The sequence below is a fragment of the Protopterus annectens genome, chromosome 12.part0 (genome assembly GCF_019279795.1).
Source record: "Protopterus annectens isolate FY-2018-M chromosome 12.part0, PAN1.0, whole genome shotgun sequence".
NCBI lineage: Eukaryota > Metazoa > Chordata > Ceratodontiformes > Protopteridae > Protopterus > Protopterus annectens.
This window is the reverse complement of record NC_056746.1, coordinates 1,362,227,647-1,362,247,167: the sequence shown is the minus strand read 5'-3', so window position 1 is coordinate 1,362,247,167 and position 19,521 is coordinate 1,362,227,647. Positions and strand designations below refer to the sequence as shown.

The 19,521-nt window shown below is 40.4% G+C and overlaps 1 protein-coding gene across 1 annotated transcript in view; it reads right to left on the bottom strand.

Annotated features, from left to right (window-relative positions):
* Positions 1 to 2,098: 2,098 nt before the first annotated feature.
* The window catches only part of LAMA5 (laminin subunit alpha 5), a 1,615,491-nt gene continuing 1,598,068 nt past the window's right edge, over positions 2,099 to 19,521 (bottom strand). The window contains exon 80 of the mRNA XM_044090412.1: positions 2,099 to 3,486. Within this exon, the coding sequence (XP_043946347.1) occupies positions 3,341 to 3,486 (146 nt within the window). The 3' untranslated portion in view covers positions 2,099 to 3,340. The remainder of the gene's footprint in view (positions 3,487 to 19,521) is intronic.

Below are 19,521 nucleotides of genomic sequence, written 5' to 3'. Positions count from 1 at the left end.
AACCCCCCCCCCAATGAAGGCACTATTTTGATAGACACAGGAATTGGTCATTGTACCAAAACTGACTTCCATGTTCAGCATACCTGTACTGCAGTACAAGACGCAGAAGAACATACTGAAAGCTGCTGACTTGTTTGGTCCCAACAGGGTCAGACAAAGGCTAGCAAGTAAAACAAGTACAGACCCTAGCTTATGTAAAACAATGTCACTGGTTACAGCATCCCTTGACCTATCCCATGCAATGGGAAAAGTTTTCCACTTCTTCAAAGTGTCTTTTCTGTGGATCCATTCTCATAGGTGTGTAGTAGGCTAATGGCCCTGGAGCCTTTACAAGCCTAGCCCATAGAAGTGTCCTGGCATCGTGCTGCCTGATGTTAGTTCCCAGTGCCTCTATCAAGTAGAGCCACTGGAGTGATCCCCAGGGTGAACTTTGTTACCCATCAAGATTTCTCTTGAAGAGGGACAGTGAGGTGCTCTGCTTGACATGCATGGGAAGTCTATTCCAGAGCATGGACAGATTCCGGGTGAGGAACCTGTCCTGCCAGCATGTTCTGTTGATTGTGGTAATGAGGTTGAGGTCTCTGGTGCAGATTGATTGGGATTTCTTTAGATGTAGCATTTCTAATGGAGCTGGAAGTCAAGCAGAGATCGCCAAAGTCTTTGGAGTCTGTGTAGGACATTGGTTTAATGCTTAGAATACTCTTTGTGAGGTACTTCTGTGGCCTCTCCAGTTAAGTGAGGTACATGTCAAATGGGGCATTATACTCAAAGATTGGTCTAATGAGGGAAGAGTGGAGAGAAAGAACCTCTTTCTGGATGCAAACCCCTTGGTAATGAGATGTGCCACATAGAAGGACATTCTGACCACAGTGGTAATGTGGTAGTCTAAGGAGAGGTTGCTCTCCACCTGCATCCCCAGATCTTGTATAATGCCTTCAGTGGGAACAGAGTTTTTCCCCAAAGGGGATGATGCATTTTTTGGCGTTAAGCTTGAGGCCATGGTTTTGACACCAGTCGTTGGTCTCGGTGAGGCCTTTCTGTAGGATGTCTGCATCACTTGGGGATGGCTCCCAGCTTGCAATCATCTGCAAACTTCCCTTGAATCCTATGTGGCACTGCTTCTTTCTAGGAGTTTTATTGGGAAGTAAAAAGAGACTGTTGCAGAAGCAGATAACTGCTCTGACTTCAGGGCCTGCATAATGGCTTTCAATTTCTACAGAAATCAGGCTCAAAAGGAGCTGCTTTATTTTTCTGAAAGTTTTTGAGTGAAGCCCACACAAATATGGCAGCCTACCATGAACAGTAAATCTCCTCAAAAAAAGACAAACTGCAAATCCTTTTGCAGACTCTGATAACCACAATTGCAAAGGCTTTTCAGACCTGAGGCATGCACAAGGAAATTGAAAAAAAAATTGTCCTTGAAATTAATGCTCAGTAAAAGAACAATAAACAAGATTAGCACTATGAAAATATTTCTCAAACGACGCAGTTGTGTTTTGCAGAATTAATGCAGACAGGAGCTCTGATACTGAAACCAGACCAATTGATCTTGAATTTTATTGCCAAAATACAACATAATCCTAAACAAAATAACTTAAGATGGTGCAGACTTACTTCCCCTTTTAAAAGGGATGGAGAGGAGACTACCTTGTATAGGGCTACTTCCTGCATAAAGCAGGCTTTCAACTTTGCCTAATTTCCATGTGTCATTAATATTACTGCAACAGTGCTCCAAAGAACATGTAACATAATGGTAACTTGTAGAAATTTAGCAAACAGATAAGATCAGAAAAACATAATATGCTATGTGCAGGTTGGCTTTTGATGTGTCTTCATTTAAGCAGGGATCCCGCAGTGATAATCATGCTTCAGGCCTTACTCTTTATGCTGATTAGACAGATGTCTGCCATGTCCTGATGTTCTCTTGTCACCAGTTATATGCACCTCAAAGGTAGAACCTACACCATTGCTAAGATGGTGCTTAGAGTTTACCCACTACTCCCAGGTGACCAAACCCTGTTTTTAGGTATTGTGGGCCAACAACTTGTCATCTAATTAAAATACAACACTTGAAACAGTTTAACACACAATAGACATATTTGCTTTTAAATCTCATAGATGGTATGAAGTTTATTTTTTGATAAATTGTGTACCAATGTTTTACATTAAAGCTGAATTTTAGAAAGTGGCCATAATACAGTTGTACATTTTTCATACTTACAAAATACAGTATTTTTAAACAAACAGAAACCTGTCACCCACCTCCAAGTCAAAAGAGGGACAAAAAAAAAAAAGCAGCTATTTTTTTTTCTGGGTGATGTGTATCCAGTAAGTGCATCAGTGAACCAGTATTGCAAGAGATTTACTCACTGTTTGCCCAGAAAAAGAAAACTTGAGGAATACTTTCAGAAATCTTGTTATACAGATTCCAAAATGGATAACTAAAAGAGCTGGAGTCCCAGGACTTCCTCAGATCTCTCTTTGTACTAGTGCAGACTTGTCCACAACTACTACTGCCAACTGGGGAAGGAGAAGGCATTGTATGAACTATAATTTCCAGGCAGGGGGTAGGGTACACTTGCACATGTGCAGCAAAAGATTACAACTAATCCTTTCACTTTGGAAGGGACTTTTAACTCTTTGCTGTAAGAATGGGATAGATAAAAGTGACATAAGAGTTGCTTCTAACCAGTGTATGTGTATTGGCATATTCATTAGAAAAGCAGATAAAAATATTAACAACTCTAAGAAATATATATATTTATATATGTATAAAAGTATGAGTAAATAAATAAATTATAAAACTTGGGCGGTGCACTCCTTTTCTGCTCTTGTGTTTTTACTACATATTTTACAACCTTACTGAAATTACAATAGTAACAGAACACATACAGGGCTGATGTAGCCAGATGTACTGTGTTTGCAAAGTGATGTCTATAAAGAAATAATGGTGGCTACTGTGAAACGGCTGTGGCTTGGAAGCTGTATGACATGAATGTCACAAGCAGGGTTCTCAGAAAAAGAAACCCATACCAGCATCTAAACTGGAGATAGTAAACTCATTTTATGATGACCAACAACTTCTACAAGATCATTGGATACTGTATGCAACTTATGTGCAAGCAGAAACATGTCCTCTGTAACCAGAACCATTATATGCACACAATTACCTATGACGGTAATTCTGATCACATGCCAAAGAAGTTAGTCCTTTAGCACACAGTCCACATTAGAAACAGTTACTTGCAACTGCAAAGTAATTCCACAAGGAAGTGTTCACTGGAATCGGTTGTTTAACTTGTCAGTGCAGGTGCTCTATATAATCACACATTTTGTTTATTTACATAACTGGACAACCATTAAGTCTGACTGTTCCATGGCTAGAACCCATGCTGGAAAAGTTTACAGGCATTTGATTAATTACAACTTTTCTTATGCATCCCACATATGTCTGAGGAGAAGACCACGGTACGATGTCAAGTTTATCTGGAGAAAAAAAAAAGGCAATGTTTAATTACTTGGTGTACTGGCTTAATTTTTTTTTTTTACATACGTTCAAACTAGCACCACAGTGACACTTTAAAACTGTATTGATTGTCTAATAATTAGCCACTGCTCACTGTCTATCCATCTGGGCTGCACTGCAAATGATGAACAAAGACTATTTGGGTCTAAAGCAACAGCAGCACGTGTAACATTCTATGGACAGCTGAGTGAGCGCCAACATTTAATGTTTGGGTACAGTACATTTTTACCCCTGCATTCACACATTTCTAAGGTAAATATGTACCACATTAACCAGAACTTGAAAAATCCAAAGTTTCAAAAACCAAATGAAAAACCAGCTCGAACCAAACAGCCACACTCGGACAAATGGAATTTAGCGTTTTCATTCACTTTAATTATGTAAACTTCATCAGAAAAAACACTCACAGACCTACCCCTTCCTTTTATACTAAATTAAACAGAATGTCAGGAAATGATGTACAGCACCAATCAATCAAATAAAAAATTAATGAACATAATCAAAAGAATAATACAATCAATCTACAAAACTTAATGCTCTAACCATAATGTCATGTAGTTCTATAAAAATAGTACATTTCAAGTTAATAACTTTATTTAAGCTGGGTATTTTATCCGCCCCAAATAGGAGCTGCCAGAATGCCTCTTTACATTCCAACATATTTAAATCCCCAGCAAATAAAGCTTTGTCAACACTATCTAAAACAAAAATTCTAACTTTTTGAATATTAGACAAGAGATTGCATGTTTAGATAATGAATTAGTCTTGCCTTTTTTCTTGATAGCTAAAGTGTGTTTGTATATTATACGTTTAAGGCTTCTCTTAGTTTTCCCTATATAATAATTTTTACATGTGGTGCAGGTAGCTAAATAAACTGCATACTCACTGTTGCAACTATAATACTTTTTTGCCCAAAATGTTTGTCTCAAATGTTCCACAATAACAAAGGAAGAGTTGCTAATGAATCTACATTGTCTGCAGTTCATGCAACCAAAGGATGTCCTTCAAGGATGCATCTGCAGTCCTTACAAATGGGTTGTCCTGTCGTCAGGCAGCCCTTCGGTCAGCCGGATTCCAAAGTCTGGGTCTGGCCTCGGCTGGACGTCATAGCTGCAGTTATTCGGGTATAAAGGCATCAGCCGACGCCATTTTCCCCAGTCTTTCTTGCCGCGTGGCACCCGAAGCAGAAGCTGTTCGCAAGTGCCGGTCGGTCAGAACTAGAGATTGCTACTACCGAAGACTTCTAAAAAGCTTAGTACCCCGTTGGGGGCTCTTTCTTGCCTCAGCCGATGTCAGAAAAAGTGAATAACTGTTTAAATTGTGGGAAACAAATACCTCATAAAGATTTCCACTCTTACTGCTTACCTTGCTTATGCCCAGACCACGACGTAGCAGCTTGTCTAGCCTGTGCTTCTTTCAACCGACGAACGCTTAGACGTCGGTCTGAATTTGCTGAAGAGTTTTTCGGCTCCGCTTTTGCTTACATTATGCCGTCGGATACTCAGACTACGCAAATTTCTAAAAAACGCAAGGAAAAGGACCGACACTCGTGGTCCGCGGTTTCGGCCGAAACTGCAGTTAAGCCAACCGCGAGTGTCTCGGTTTTGGCTGAAACAGAGTCCACGGTTCTTCCTTCGGCCGAAAGCTTGCCACTTACCGAGGCCTCATCCAGCTTGGCTGAATCTGCTACTGAAATCCCACCTGCTCCTGCAGGTTCACAGGATTTATCAGGTACTATCCCTTTGGATATTTCTACCCCTGCACGTGGAGCTGCTAGGCCTCCTGCATCCATGTCGATTAAGGCCTTTGCCAGGGCTAAAGCAGCTAAAACTACCAAAACTGTGCCTGCTAAGACCCCTCTCACAGGCCCAGTTCTAGTTCACAAATGCTTAGTCTAGCAGAGGATCTCATTTCTTTGATCCGGGGATCCCAACCACTTCCAGACAGGGCCTCTCACCCACCTCCAGAGAAGAGGACTAGAGTAGAGCCCCCTGAGCCAGTTTCTTCAGATGGCTCCTCTGACGAATCAGATAATTCAGACCCTCCTGAGGCCCCTTTTTTTCTCCTTATGAGGACTCTGATGCAGAAGAGTCCATTCCTTCTGCCTCTCCGCCTGAGGAATTTTCTTTTGGGGAAACCTTGCATGCTATGAGGGAACAATTTCGATGGCAGGGCCAGGATTTTTCAGACTCTAGGAAAAGGCTTAGAACATTTTTGCATCTGCCACAGCATAGACCTTTAGCCATTCCTCCAGTACTTACTGTTGTGGATGATGCTTTTAATGATGCTTGTACTGCTCCTGATTCTCTTCCTCCGGCCCCTGCTAAGCCCGATAGGTACTACAGGGTTCTGGACACACATTATCATTTGTATAAGGCCCCTTTTGCAGATCCCGAAACTATCTCCCAGGGACCCAAGGCTGTAGCAGCTACCTCTACCAAAACCCCCCTCCCCTCTGAAAGGGAATCTAGGGCCTTAGAGAGATGGGGTAAAAAAGTTTACACTTCTGCTACTCTTTCAGCCAGGGCCTTGAACGGTCAATTCCACATGATCCAGTATCAAGAATTTATGTTAGACCAGTTAACTAAAAAGCTGTCCTCGGATGAACCATTAGACAAAAAATCTGTTCAGGAAATGGTACATAACATTCAGCAGGTCAGTAACCATTCCTTAAAATGCGGCTATGATGCACTGGAGGCTTCCTTTAGATCAGCCATGACTGGCACAGTGATCAGAAGACATGCATGGTTAAAAGAGCAGGCCTTACCAGATCATGTTAAATCAAAGCTACTGGATGCTCCCATGGACAAGATCAATTTGTTTGGCTCTCCTGCACAACAGGTGCTGAAGAGAAGGCAAAATCTGTCCAGACAGTCAAAGATTTCTTACAGGTCCAACCTCCAAGGTTTAGCAGGAATTGGCCCTCCAAGAATTGGTCCTTTCCAGACACCTCCAAAGCTCAGAGAGGCAGGAATAGGCGCTCAAGATGCAGGGGTCAATCCAGAGGTGCCTACAGGGGACGTCAGTGGCAGGCTAACAACCAGCGAAGTACAGATACAGCCACCACCACGACTACAGGACAATCACAGTGACTTGGCTCTAGCACTGCCTACCAGGGAACAACTAGAAGCACCCTTAGGCGGAAAGCTAGCCTTATTTTCAGTAACCTGGCATTACATCACAGGAGACAAGTGGATTTTGCAGACAATAGACCAAGGTTACAGGTTTCACTTCCATACTCTACCAAGGAAGAGAGGAATGCCAAACCTACCTCCAAATCAAAAGGCAGAAGCTCTAAAGCAAATAACTCACTAAGGATGAGAGCTGTAGAAAAGGTACCATCTATGGAGCAAGGATAAGGATTTTACTGCAGGCTCTTCCTGGTACCAAGAAAAGAAAACCAATGGCGACCTATTCTCGACCTGTCCGCTTTAAACACATACCTCTTTGTCCCAAAATTCAAAATGCTGACCCTACAGCAGCTTCTTCCCATGTTGGGCAAGGAGTCTTGGCTGGTAGCTCTAGATCTCAAGGAGGCATACCTGCACGTCCCCATACGACCAATTTGCAGAAGATACCTCAGATTTCTTGCAGGATCAGAGCATTATCAATTCTCAGCATTGCCCTTTGGCTTATCTACTGCGCCCAGAGTGTTCACGAAATGCCTGGCAGGCATCAGTAATTGCTCATTGCAGGCTTCAGGGGATTCAAATCTACCCTTACCTGGACGACTGCCTGTTACAAGCGGACAACAAAAACAAACTAGCAGAAGACTTAAAAAGGGTCATTTATCTACTGCAAGCCCTGGGATACACAGTCAATATAAAAAAGTCAAGGCTGATACCATCCCAAAGGATAACCTTTTTGGGTGCAGAGCTGGACACATCACAACAAATGGCATTTCTAACAGTAGAAAAACAGGAGCAACTCCCTCTCTACTTCTTGGCATTAACAAAACAGAACCAGCTAACACCAAGGAAAGTCCTGCAAGCCTTGAGTTTCATGGCATCCTGCATAATTTTGGTTCCACATGCCAGACTGCATATGAGAAAGTTACAGTGGTACCTAAGGAATTTATGGTCTCAGCACAAGCACAGCCTAGAAACCCAAATTCCAATAATCCCATGCCTGAAGCAAGAATTCAAATGGTGGGCTCAGGCCTGTCAATCAAACAAAGGACTGCCCTTCCACAGCACTCAACCAAGCCAGACCATCACAACGGACGCCTCAGACCTTGGTTGGGGGGGGGGCGCACATGCTGGACAAGTGCATACAAGGCTTATGGACTCAAGACCAGCTGCACCTACACATAAATCAAAAGGAAATGCTGGCAGTAAAACTGGCAATTCAGACATTCAGACCATTTCTTCGACAAGGTCAACTGTTGATAAGGACAGACAACACCACAGTTATGTGGTACATCAACAAACAGGGAGGCACACATTCGTACCCTCTATGCCGCATGGCAGTGGAACTCTGGAATGTGGCCCTGAGCCTCAACATTCAGTTACAAGCAATTTTTGTGCCAGGAAAAGAAAACATACTAGCAGACATACTACGCAGAACTACCACGGATGCCCACGAATGGATGCTGCATCCGGACATATTCAAAACCATTACAAGGAAATGGGGACTACCAGAAATAGACTTATTTGCATCCCCACGCAATCACCAACTGAAGAAATTCTGCACAAGGACGTACCACCCGCTTGCTTGGAAAGTGGACTCCCTATCTTTCAGTTGGAAAAACCTGACAGCATATGCATTCCCACCACTTCCTTTGATGCACAAGGTGCTATTGAAGATCAAAGAAGACCGTCCAAGGATCATCCTGATAGCTCCAGACTGGCCAAGGCAACATTGGTACCCATTACTGAGGAGCATGTCTCGGGAACAAATATGGCCTCTACCACTGGTTCCCTTACTGTTAACACAGAACAACTACAACACCCTGCATCCAAACCTGAAAACACTGCAGCTGACTGCCTGGAATAGTGCATAAGACCAAATAACCCAAGTTTATCCCAAAGGGTTAAAGACATTATCTTGGAGGCTCTCAGACCCTCAACAAGAAAAAATTATTCAGCAAAATGGAAAAGATATCACATTTGGAGTACTGCAAAAGGAGAAAATGTGTCACTGGTAAACATAGCCAACATCCTGGAATACTTGGCAGAGCTCTTCCACAACGGCCTGTCCTATTCTTCCATTAAGATTCATGCATCAGCTATTTCAGCAGAATACAACTTGGATCCTCCAGTCTTCTCACATCCTCTGCTCAGGCAGTTTCTGAGAGGAATTAAAAATGTAAAACCACCTAGGAAACCACCATTGCCAGCATGGGACTTGAACTTTGTGCTAGAAAAGTTGACACTCCCTCCTTTCGAACCAGCAGCAACAGCAGGATTACAATACTTATCATGGAAAACTGCTTTACTGCTTGCAATCACTTCAGCAAGAAGGGTATCCGAGCTACAGGCATTAATGGCAGTACAGCCCTTCCTGATCTTCCATCAAGATAGTGTCCATGAGAACAAATCCTACTTTTATGCCAAAGGTGGTCTCCAGGGTATCTTTAAACCAAGCTATCCACCTACCTACATTCTTCCCCAACCCACAGAACAGGGGAGAAAGACTGTTGCATACCTTGGATGTACATAGACAATTACGTTACTACCTGGACAGGACCAAGGGCAATAGAAAAACTGACCAGCTATTGGTAGCATATGCAACAGGAATGGAAGGAAAAGCAATTTCAAAACAGACAATCTCTAAGTGGATAGGAAATTGCATTAGATTTTGTTACTCCTACCATGGGAAGAAAACTCCAGAAAACATCAGGCCTCACTCTACAAGGGCTACAGCCACTACCACAGCTTTTCTATGAGGAGTGGCTACCAAAGACATTTTAGAGGCTGCTACTTGGAGCTCCGTGCATACATTTGCCAAGCATTATAATTTACCTTTATACTCCAGATCCCGAGCAGGTTTTGCCACTGCTGTTTTACAAGGGATCTTAACTACACCATAATCTTATTTCTCCTCCTCCCCCAGTTTGGCTATGGTATTCTACCCATTTGTAAGGACTGCAGATGCATCCTTGAAGGACATAGTACAGTTTTGTACCTACCATAAATGTAGATGTCCGATAGGCATGCATCTGCAGTCAGGATTACTCACCCACCCTCCTTCTCCTCTGTGGTACTCCTAGGGTATTTGCCCATCTTGTAGCTAGCTGGGGGAATCTATTATGGTGTATTTGTTTGTATATATGTACATACATGTTTATTTTTTGTTTGCTCTCTACTATTTGGAACCATTTGCATTTATCCAAATTTAGCCTTCCTAGAGGGCACCTGGCATCTGGGGCAAGAAACACTGAGGAAAATGGTGTCGGCTGATGCCTTTATACCAGAATAACTGCAGCTATGACGTCGGGTGAAGTGCGACCAGCCGAGGCCAGACCCAGACTTTGGAATCCGGCCGACCGAAGGGCTGCCTGACGACAGGACAACCCATTTGTAAGGACTGCAGATGCATGCCTATCGGACATCTACATTTATGGTAGGTACAAAACTGTACTTTCCTTTCTTCTTTGAACAAACACGGATATTCTTAGTATCCTTATCTTTACCCGATACCAACATGAACTTGATGTTAGTAATTCTCTTAAACGTAAATTTAGGTGTCACCCCTAAGACTGAAGCCAATTCCTTATTTCCTGAAATGATTCTCCAATTGTTCTCACTGATGTATTTAATGTTCCACATTTCACTAACTATAGGTAAAGGAAATGCAGTGTGAAGTTCTCGTGTGTTTGTTACACTGCTCATCCTACAGATGTTCGATGGACCTACCATTGAGTCCTTAGAGTGTAAAATTGGTTGGGCCACCCCATTTCTTAAAGTTCTAACTTCACCTTCTATTCTCCTTAACGATTCTAAATCATACCCTCTGTTAAGGAACAAAGATCTCAAAAATATTAATTCCTCAGAAAAAAACTCTTCATCAGAGGTTAATCTACTCAACCTTATAACCTTACCTTGATGACTCCCTTCTTCATATGTATGGGATGTAAACTTTCCCTGTGCAAATACTGATATCATCAATACTTATAGTCAAATCTAAGAAAATTGATGCTTTTTCCAAACCCACCAATTTTAAAAGATAAAAAACTTGTAGTATTATTCAAATGTGTAACTAATTCAACAAATTCATGATAGTCACCAGCCCACAGAAAAAACAAGTCATCAGTGTATCTGTAATATAGATCAACCTTGCTGAAACTGGAGTGTGACTCTAAAATTTTTTGTCCCCAGTTTGCCATGACTAGATTGGCAAAAGCTGGGGCAACTCTTGCCCCCATGGCTACACCTGAGAGTTGTTTATACAATGCTTTGTTGAATCTAAAATAATTATTATCCAAAACTAACTCCATTAAACTACATAAAGTGTTTATCTTCTCTCCCGAGAAATCAGTATTCCCAGATAAATACTCTCTCATGTATTCCAAACCTTTTTCTTGATTTATAGAAGTGTACAAACTTTTTACATCCAAAGTACATAACTTTGTTCGATGTCCCATAATCTCTAAGGACTTCAAGCAAATGCCAGGTGTCCCTGAGATAGTGTTTCGACTTCTGAACTACTGGGTTCAAAATACTATCCAACCATATAGAAATATTTTCAGTCTTAGACGGCTTTGCTGAAATAATGGGTCTAAATGGTGGATTTTTTTCATTATTTTGGGGATACCAAAAAATGTTGCAATTTTAGGCTGTTCTACAAGTAAAAAATCATATTCCATCCTGTCTATTTCTCCCTGACAAAACATGTCAAATAGTATTGTATCCAGCCTCTTAAAACTCTCACCTACTTGTTCATAATTAACCTTCTTATAAGTACTTATGTCCTCCAGCATAGTGTCTATAGAATCTACATAATCTTTGTTATTCATAATAACTATCTTGCCACCTTTATCTGCCTTCATAGTTCTAATTTCGGGGTTTTTTATCAATGTTTTTAAAGCCAAAGCTTCGTTCTCTGTCATATTACTTTTTATGTTAGGGCATTGTATCCTTCTAAATTCACTTTCACAAATGTTCTGAAACACCTGCAAAGTGTTAAGCAAAGGTGGATTGAAAGTACTCGGTCTACAAGGTGTTTGTGTTCGATCATTATACAAAACATCCTGCATAATATAGCTTAAATGAAGTTTTCTTAGAAACAATCTAAAATCCACAAGCAATTTACCCATGATCATCCCACATGTAGGAATGAAGGAAAAAACTTTCATTAGCACATTCTCCACTTCTAAAGGAAGGGGTATGTCAGACAAATTTAAAATGTCAACATCAAAGGTACTAGTGGTGGCTAAATTTACCACCTTCTTTTGTTCTTCCCTTTCCCCTTTTACTGGGTGGAATTGTACCACTTTGTAGTCCGTTTGTTGGATGGCACAACTGTCTGAAAAGGGGCATTATTTTGTTCGGCTGATGAAATGACAATATCAGCATAACTGGTTCTTGCTTCATTTATATTGTCTCTTTGGTCAATAGGAGGGCAAGCCGAATCCACAACTGAAACAGCTTCTTTGTCCCCCATACATCCTGACACATTATTTTTGTTATCTGTTCTCTTAATTGAAACAGTTTCATTATTACTCTCACGTTCTTTCTCTTTCACAATATCCGTTTTGACCAATTGAGTTTTCTCTCTCATTTCATCACAAACAATATATGCCTGATTAGAATTATAGGCAATAATGTCTCTTCTCAGCTTGGACTGTTTCCTCAAAATAATAGTGGCCCTGTGCTGATCAGCCTTTGCTTCATCTTTATGTAGTTTAATGGAGTTAGTTTTGGATAATAATTATTTTAGATCCAACAAAGCATTGTATAAACAATTCTCAGGTGTAGCCAATGGGGGCAAAAGTTGCCCCACCTTTTGCCAATCTAGTCATGGCAAACTGGGAACAAAAATTTTAGTCACTTCAGTTTCAGCAAGGTTGATCTGTATTATAGATACATTGATGACTTGTTTTTTCTGTGGGCTGGTGACTATCATGAATTTGTTGAATTAGTTGCACATTTGAATAATACAAGTTTTTTTATCTTTTAAAATTGGTGGGTTTGGAAAAATCATCAATTTTTTAGATTTGACTATAAGTATTGATGATATCAGTATTTGCACAGGGAAAGTTTAGATCCCGTACATATGAAGAAGGGAGTCATCAAGGTAAGGTTATAAGGTTGAGTAGATTAACCTCTGATGAAGAGTTGTTTTCTGAGGAATTAATATTTTTGAGATCTTTGTTCCTTAACAGAGGGTATGATTTAGAATGGTTAAGGAGAATAGAAGGTGAAGTTAGAACTTTAAGAAATGGGGTGGCCCAACCAATTTTACACTCTAAGGACTCAATGGTAGGTCCATCGAACATCTGTAGGATGAGCAGTGTAACAAATACACGAGAACTTCACACTGCATTTCCTTTACCTATAGTTAGTGAAATGTGGAGCATTAAATATATCATTGAGAACAAAAGGAGAATCATTTCAGGAAATAAGGAATTGGCTTCAGTCTTAGGGGTGACACCTAAATTTACGTTTAAGTGAATTACTAACATCAAGTTCATTATGGAATCGGGTAAAGATAAGGATACTAAGAATATCCGTGTTTGTTCAAATAAGAAAGGAACCTTGGGTTGCATGAACTGCAGACAACGTAGATTCATTAGTAACTCTTCCTTTGTTATTGTGGAACATTTGAGACAAACATTTTGGGCAAAAAAGTATTATAGTTGCAACAGTGAGTATGTAGTTTATTTAGCTACCTGCACCACATGTAAAAATTATTATATAGGGAAAACTAAGAGAAGCCTTAAACGTATAATATACGAACACACTTTAGCTATCAAGAAAAAAGGCAAGACTAATTCATTATCTAAACATGCAATCTCTTGTCTAATATTCAAAAAATTTGAATTTTTTTGTTTTAGATAGTGTTGACAAAGCTTTATTTGCTGGGGATTTAAATAATATGTTGGAATGTAAAGAGGCATTCTGGCAGCTCCTATTTGGGGCGGATAAAATACCCAGCTTAAATGAAGTTATTAACTTGAAATGTTTTTTAATGTATAAACTATTTTTATAGAACTACATGACATTATGGTTAGAGTATTATGTTTTGTAGATTGATTGTATTATTATTCTGATTATGTTCATCATTTTTTATTTGATTGATTGGTGCTGTACATCATTTCCTGTCGTTCTGTTTAATTTAGTATAAAAGGAAGGGGTAGGTCTGCGAGTGTTTTTTCTGATGAAGTTCACGTAATTAAAGTGAATGAAAGCGCTAATTCCATTTGTCCGAGTGTGGCTATTTGGTGTTTGGTTCGAGCTGGTTTCTCATTTGGTTTATGTACCACATTAAATATCTTTATAAACCAAGAACCCTTAAAGACAGATGAAAATATTTCAGTTATGCTAGCTTCATTCACAAGACAACAAAACATACTGACACTCCAGGAATACCTGCATCGGAACAAGATCATAAATTTCAAAATGTAGGCAGCCATCATAATGCCATAGAAACAACCACTGTTCTATAGAAATAAATTCAGAATTAGCAAAGTTTGTTACCATCTTGATCTACAGTTTTCTAATACTCCCATACAAGCCACAATGTATTTATTCCTAGGCAAAACAAATCAAAACTGGCGCACTAAAACCACCTGCTGGTCCTTAATAAAATGGCAAGAACAGAAGTATTTTTGACCTCAGCCAATTTGTGCAAAAAAAAAAAAAAATTAAAAGCTTGTACATATCGTATGTATGTTTAGTTACACTGATAAATTAATATTTACATAATATCTTTAAAAAATTACCATTAGAGCTACATGAAATAATAATAATTTCCTAAGGTTTTAATGTTAAATAATATATAAAATTCCTATGTAAAATTTCTGATTAAAATAAGTTGTAAAAAGCTGATATTTATTCAGTTACTTTTGCCATGTATAATACATGTAAATTTTAATATGAAAGTGTAACCAATTGCATTGGGGTCAAACTGTCCTGCTTCTGAATGTTCATGTGATATCAGCTCTATTTCAAAAGCTTAATATGCTTTGTAGAAAAAGGATATTGACTACAAGTAGCAGCATGTTTTTATTTTAATCCTGACTGACTGCAGGGCCAAGCACCTTGCGTCACTGAAATTAATATAAGCAAAAGCTGATGTATCACAGGCTGAGCCTTAATCTATAGCACAGTAATCTTACTAAACCAAAGGGAATTCTGTCCAAGTGTGCATTTACAAGCACTTGGATTTCATACAGTCTTGATACCTTAACTAAGTCCTGATGGTCAAGAAGAAAAGTATGTGCAGTCATTTCAAAATTGTAGCCTACAGAAAATATACTGCAGGGAAGATCTTGCTTTCATTCCTGTGCTTATTATATTCATCAGAATGCACAATCCTGGAGAGATGAGGGAATTCATACATCAAGCTGTGCTACAGGTGAATGTTCAAGGACTCTGTGATCCATAGTAGTGATAAACTGAGGGGAATATATACTGAACTCAGAGTGTGATATCTTGGCGTATTCCTTGTACTGTGAGCTACAGCTATCTTGAAAGTTAGTATATACATATAATAGAGATGCCCCGTGACACGGGGAGCAGTAGAGCAAGGTCTCCTCCCAAAAAATACTTGAAAGGTACAACAGTGAATTTCAGAGATATTCAGTCTGAGTCACAGTTTGTTTTGAAATGACAGATTCTATGGATGACACAAGCAGCATAAACATTTATTCAGGTAGTCAGTGGCTGGCCCTGTTGCAGCTCACTTTAACGATGCTTGACACCTGCTTTAAATATCCTCCTCAAGCTGGCCCCCATCCTGATCACATTATCTCTCTCTCTCTATATATATATGTGTGTGTGTATGTGCAAACATACACCCCCCCCCCAAATAAAACATTCTGCTTTCTTTTTTTAAGGATTCTTCATTTATCATCTAGGGTGCCTTAACAATCTTCACTGGTATTGAGGAATAAAGCTCTGGTGATTGCAAATTGGGACCAATAATTTTATTTGTTTACCAGGAAAGTCTGACTGGGCCAATAGCCCATTTTCGGCAGATGACTGGGAAGAAAAGCTCCACAAAATTATGGCATTACAAGAGATGGTAACGCATGAAAAATAGCAGAGCAAATATGTGATGATAGAGACAGTGAGGTGTTAGAGGAGGTAAGAAAATATATACGATAAGAATATGAATAGTGGGTTGAGGGTAAAAAAAAAAGTGGAATAAAGTAAGAATAATATGAATGGGCTGTGGGAAGACTGAGGTAACAGTACCCACTAAGAATAGCTAGGTAATTGATTTGGGTTGTTTAGCCTGGGTCAGAACATGTACAGATCCATGAACCAGTTAAGTGATTAAGTCCCCCAGTTTCATTAATATACTGGGGACAGGGTTAACACAGATAACTGATTGGTGCCAAAGCCACAGATTAAAGCTAAATGCAAACAAAAAATGCATTATTATTCCCTTTGGGAAAGCTGACATCTTGCTAATTACATTACAGACAGCACTCCCCCCCCCCCCCAAATGTAGACCCAGTGTTATGTGATCTGGGTACTCAGGTTGATAGCAACCTGAACTTTGACCACCAAGAATCCACAGAAGTAAGAAATCCTTCTGTATGGCACATCTTATAAGTAAAGCCATCACATCTAGATCTAAAGATGTTCTAATTCCATTAAACACAGCCTTCATCAGACCAATATCTGAGTACAATGCTCCCTTTTGCATGTATATAACCAGACACCTACAACAAATGGAGAGACCACAGAGGTTTCTCACCAAGAAATTACAGGGTGCACACAAGTAGTATGTGGAAAGACTGAAAGCCCTGCCACTGTGTTCTGTCTCGTACAGGTTGCTAAGGTGTGACCTGTGTCTGGCTTACAGGGCAGTCTCTTACCTGGCACTGATGGAAATGCTACTGATTCATAAATCAAACTGGCTAAGGGTCACTTGCTCCAGGGTTCTTAACCCAGCCTCTGATATAAACAGGTCATGCTGAAGAGACAGATACATCTCCCAGAGAATACCACTTTTCTGGAACAAACTTCCAATTCACGTGAAGGTGAGCCCCTTCCTGACCCTCTTCATATGCAACCTAGATCAATGGATGGGTGACTGCAAATTCACTCCTGGGGTGGCACTGATGACCTTCCTGGAAAGGGGAAGTTAGCATTAACTGTCATAGACACTTACCTCTGTGAACTTCACTCATCTAACCACCAATTGGGGCAACTAGCAATAAATATGGCCTGGCCTGGCTTGTAAGGGCTTTAGGGCTGTTAGTCTAGTAACCTTCTATGTAAATATTTACCTAGGTGAACAGAGTTTGTTTAGTGGCTCAAGCGTCTGTTGCGAGGAAGGGAGGAGTGACAGCATTGCTGACTCACCTATCTTTGGGGGAGGCGGTGGGGCAAATCCCTGAGGCATGTACATGATCCCATGGGACCTCTGGCTCCCAAGGGTGGGGCAGAGCAGTCTTGATGGGTACGTCACTTGAGAAGTGAGTAACATGCTCCTTGTTACCCACTACACAGTGAACTCAGTAGAATGTCACTGGGCATACATCATGGGGTTAAGGCTAAAATTAAAGAAAAACGCTGATTGTTACCTAAATGATAATCCCTCTAAGTTAGCATTAAAAAAAAAAAACTAGTGTCTTGAACAATCCCCTCTGTCTTGAGCAATCATCTTGTGTCAGGATTGTATATTAACCCCCTCCCCCACAATGAATCTATCAGATCATTGACAGCATTGATAAACTGATCCTTATAAGGAAGTAGTAGCCTGGAAAATACTGTAATAAATAAAAAAATCAAATGATAAATTGAAAAGCTTGTACAAAGCCTCTACACATTATTTAAATAAACAAGGTTCAGCTTCATCAAAAACAACCAAAACAAAGTTTCACTCAAGAAAAAAATGCCATTAAGATGGGTGAAAAATAATAAGGTCTTCTAAAAGCACATCCAAAAAAGGGGAAGAAACCAGAAAGCAGTGTTCTAGAACAGAATAGTATATATAGAGCCAAAAGATGCATTTTGCACACTAGCAAACTAATCTGGAAAAAAATTACAGACCACAAAGCAGAACATCATCCAGTTTTCTTCCACTGCAGCATGATCCCACCAAAAATTACAATGGAAATGGTCAGCAATTACTTCATTTAGGTCAGAAATACAAAACCCCTTATGCACAGTCTTAATAGAGCTTTAAGAAATGGTTACAAATTCCTGACAGCTGCAAGTCTGCTATTGTCCCATTCCACAGATCACAGTAATTACAGACCAATCAATCAGCCACATAAGCATACTGGTCAATGTGAAACTTACACAGATGGATGCAGGAACCACATTCTCCATGACCTAATGTAGCACACTTCTGTCAAAACTGCTTAACCTCATAAATTACTTTAAAGGTGTAACCAGCTTCCTGAATGAAGGTTTATTTGTCCATGATGCCCACCTCGATCTGGTTAAAACATTCATTGCTACATCCCATGATGCAATCAAGCATAAACTCAGGGATATGAAGGCAGAAGGAGCTGCAATAACTTGGTTCCACAGCTGGGTATATAGTCATCTCATGCTCACCATTCCCAATCATCCATGGAGTCCTTGTCCCTGTCTTGGGACCACTCCTTTTTGGCATCTTTTTCTCAGCTGTCAGAAGCGACTCCCATGTCTGGCTCACCATATACATAGGTAAATACAAATTTATAAGCACCACCCTTAATGCTGCTGAGACTGCCTCCCTTCAGTTAAGATTACACATGAATGATACAGCCAAAATGACCTTACCTTCAATGTGAAAAATGCATCATTCTGGCATTTGTGGAAAAAAAAAAAAAGCTTTAGACACTACTAATGAACAGCAGCTAAAATTGATAAAATGCTTAAAGATCTTGAGGCCCTTGTAGGGGAAGACCTTTCAACTGATACCCATTTAAGTCTTCCTACCATTTACAAAGTATATGCAGTTGCCCACCTGATTCTTTGAAGGGGTTAGCCATGTCAGAGAAGCATTTGTCCACCATCCCAGAGCTTTTATTTATTAGACCAGTTGTGTAATACTGTGCCCTATTTTGCAATCTACTCACACACTGCCTGGTGAAGTTAGAGAATTCCCTACAGAGGATTAAAGGGTTCCAAGGATCGTCCTATAGCTGAACACTGTGACAACATTCTCTCTTATTTGTATCATATCACCTTTGTACAGAAAAAGTACATTTTTTACCTACCATAAATGTAGATGTTCGAGTGTATACACTGCTGCAGTCATTACACTTGGGTTATCCTGCTGTCAGGCGGTTCCCCAGTCGGCCTGAGTTCCAAAGTCTTGGTCCGGCGTCGGTTGCGGTCGCCTCCTCCCTGACGTCAGTGCGACAGGGGTAGATAAGATGCAGCCGATGCCATTTTCTTCAGTTTTTCTTGCCCCAGATGTCAGGTGCCCCCGAAAAGGTAGGCAATGCAAATTGCTTTTCTTATGTATGTTTTATTAGCAATCAAAAACTTTCGGTTACCAGCAAATACTCCCCATAGGTAGCAAAGGGTAGAAAGCTTAGGTATGTACCAGCAAGTAAGAGGGGAAGGAGGGAGGGTAAACTAGACTGCAACAGTGTATACACTCGAACATCTACATTTATGGTAGGTACAAAACTGTACTATGATGTCCTTCAAGGATGCATCTGCAGTCCTAACATATGGGTTGTCCTGCCTCAGGCAGCCCTTCGGTCGGCCGGATTCCAAAGTCTGGGTCTGGCCTCGGCTGATGTCGCACTCCACCCGACGTCATAGCTGCTGTTTGTTGGGTATAAAGGCATCAGCCGACGCCATTTTCCTCAGTCTTTCTTGCCGCGTGGTGCCCGAAGCAGAAGCTGTTCGCAAGTGCCGGTCGGTCAGATC